This window comes from Fibroporia radiculosa, assembly GCF_000313525.1.
Source record: "Fibroporia radiculosa TFFH 294 genomic supercontigs, scaffold8349, whole genome shotgun sequence".
Classification (NCBI taxonomy): Eukaryota; Fungi; Basidiomycota; class Agaricomycetes; order Polyporales; family Fibroporiaceae; genus Fibroporia; species Fibroporia radiculosa.
This window is the reverse complement of record NW_012133455.1, coordinates 6,274-7,832: the sequence shown is the minus strand read 5'-3', so window position 1 is coordinate 7,832 and position 1,559 is coordinate 6,274. Positions and strand designations below refer to the sequence as shown.

General features: G+C 40.9%; 1 protein-coding gene across 1 annotated transcript; it reads left to right on the top strand.

Annotated features, from left to right (window-relative positions):
• Positions 1-747: 747 nt before the first annotated feature.
• Positions 748-958, top strand: FIBRA_06656 (uncharacterized protein; the record flags this gene model as incomplete). The annotated part of the gene is made up of 2 exons (XM_012328369.1): positions 748-809; positions 877-958. The coding sequence occupies 2 exons, from the start codon at positions 748-750 to the stop codon at positions 956-958; spliced, it is 144 nt and encodes a 47-aa protein (XP_012183759.1).
• Positions 959-1,559: the final 601 nt, after the last annotated feature.

Sequence of the window (1,559 nt, the reverse complement as noted above, 5' to 3'; positions counted from 1 at the left end):
TGGCTGTAGGTATAGATGATGAAGAGTTGAATATAAGTGAGGAAATAATGGATGGAGAATAAAAGTAAGAAGATGAAAAGATCAGGGATAGGGTAGGATATGTGGGATATGTAGAGTATATAGTAATAAGAGTTGATTGTGAAGATATTCAAATAACAAAGAGCATAGAAAGCAAAGCACTCAACTAACATGCAGATGGTTCTGTGGAGTGTTACAAGCTAGGATTGTTCTAGGTGTTAAGTGTACTACCAGTAGTATTGGGGGTCTGGTCCTTCATGTATAAATACCAGAGCAATACAGCATAGAGAGGGCAGACTTGTTATACTTGTCTACTCCTTGTCTACTTACTCAAAGTCATTCTCAGAGCTAACCACTCAAGTCAAGCCCCCAGCTTAATATACAATCCAGCCAACACCTCTTATAACCGGAAGTGAGTGTTTGGGGTTAGCGTTTGCCTTTGGAGTCAAGTATCAAGGTGATACTTTCATAATGTTCATGCCTGCACTGTAGATGACCACTCTGTAAGGTGGGGAGTGCATGCTCTTCTGGTACACATTTGTAACAGTTATTGTTCTTCTTTGTATAAATACAGACTGTGTAATACAATGCCTGGCCCTACTGGTATAGGGCTCATATTGGAGCTTGTCCTGCATATGATGGCTCTTGCTTGGTGGTGTGTCCTACTGTCTGGTCATCTGTCACAGAGACTAGGACACCTCTGTTCCTGGTGAACAATGGACCCCTCTCATGGCTGTGGTGGATGCCATGCAATTAGCCCTCTCATTCAGTGTCCCATATGTCTATGCACTGTGCGATGAAGGCATACTGCTGCACTGTCCCAGTCTCAGACATTCTTGTGTCTGTCTGGCCTACAAGCTGGCTGAAGGGGCACATGGCCCTGCAGGATGAGCTAGGAGGTTCTAAACCACAGATGGCAACTATTGGGAAGGACATCTAATCTAAGTAGCAGGCAACCTTATGTTTCCTGTGTTAAGGGACCTGATGACTGAGGATCAGGAGTTCAACTTATGACTACTACTGGTACTTATACACATAGGGCTGACACATTATACTTAGATTATACTTGTAAACTGAGCCACTTGATAGTGGTTTGAGAGTGTATACTGGTTGAAGCAAAGCTTCAGACTAGAACTGGATAGACAACTGTGTCTATTACTGAAGATGTCCCTATGAAGTTACATAGGGAACAAGAGGATAAAACTGAAGTATAGTAGTTTAAGTAGTGCGCCTTAAATAGAGCAAGATAAATAGAGTTCAATATATGAAACATACTGAGTTGCATCAGTGTAAGTCAGAGATGAATGTGAAATAGTTTCACTGGGTTAGATGAGTGATGATCATGAAACATGATGTAGATGAGATGCAATATAAGTAAAACATGATATAGGTGAAAAGTGATGAAGATGAAACACAATATATATGAAACAGTGATGAAGATGAAATGCACTAAGTGATACAAACAGTTATGGTAGTACAGGGTCAACAACAAATAGTAAGTGAGAAAAGAAAACCACCCTCAAGACTGCAGCATCCTTACA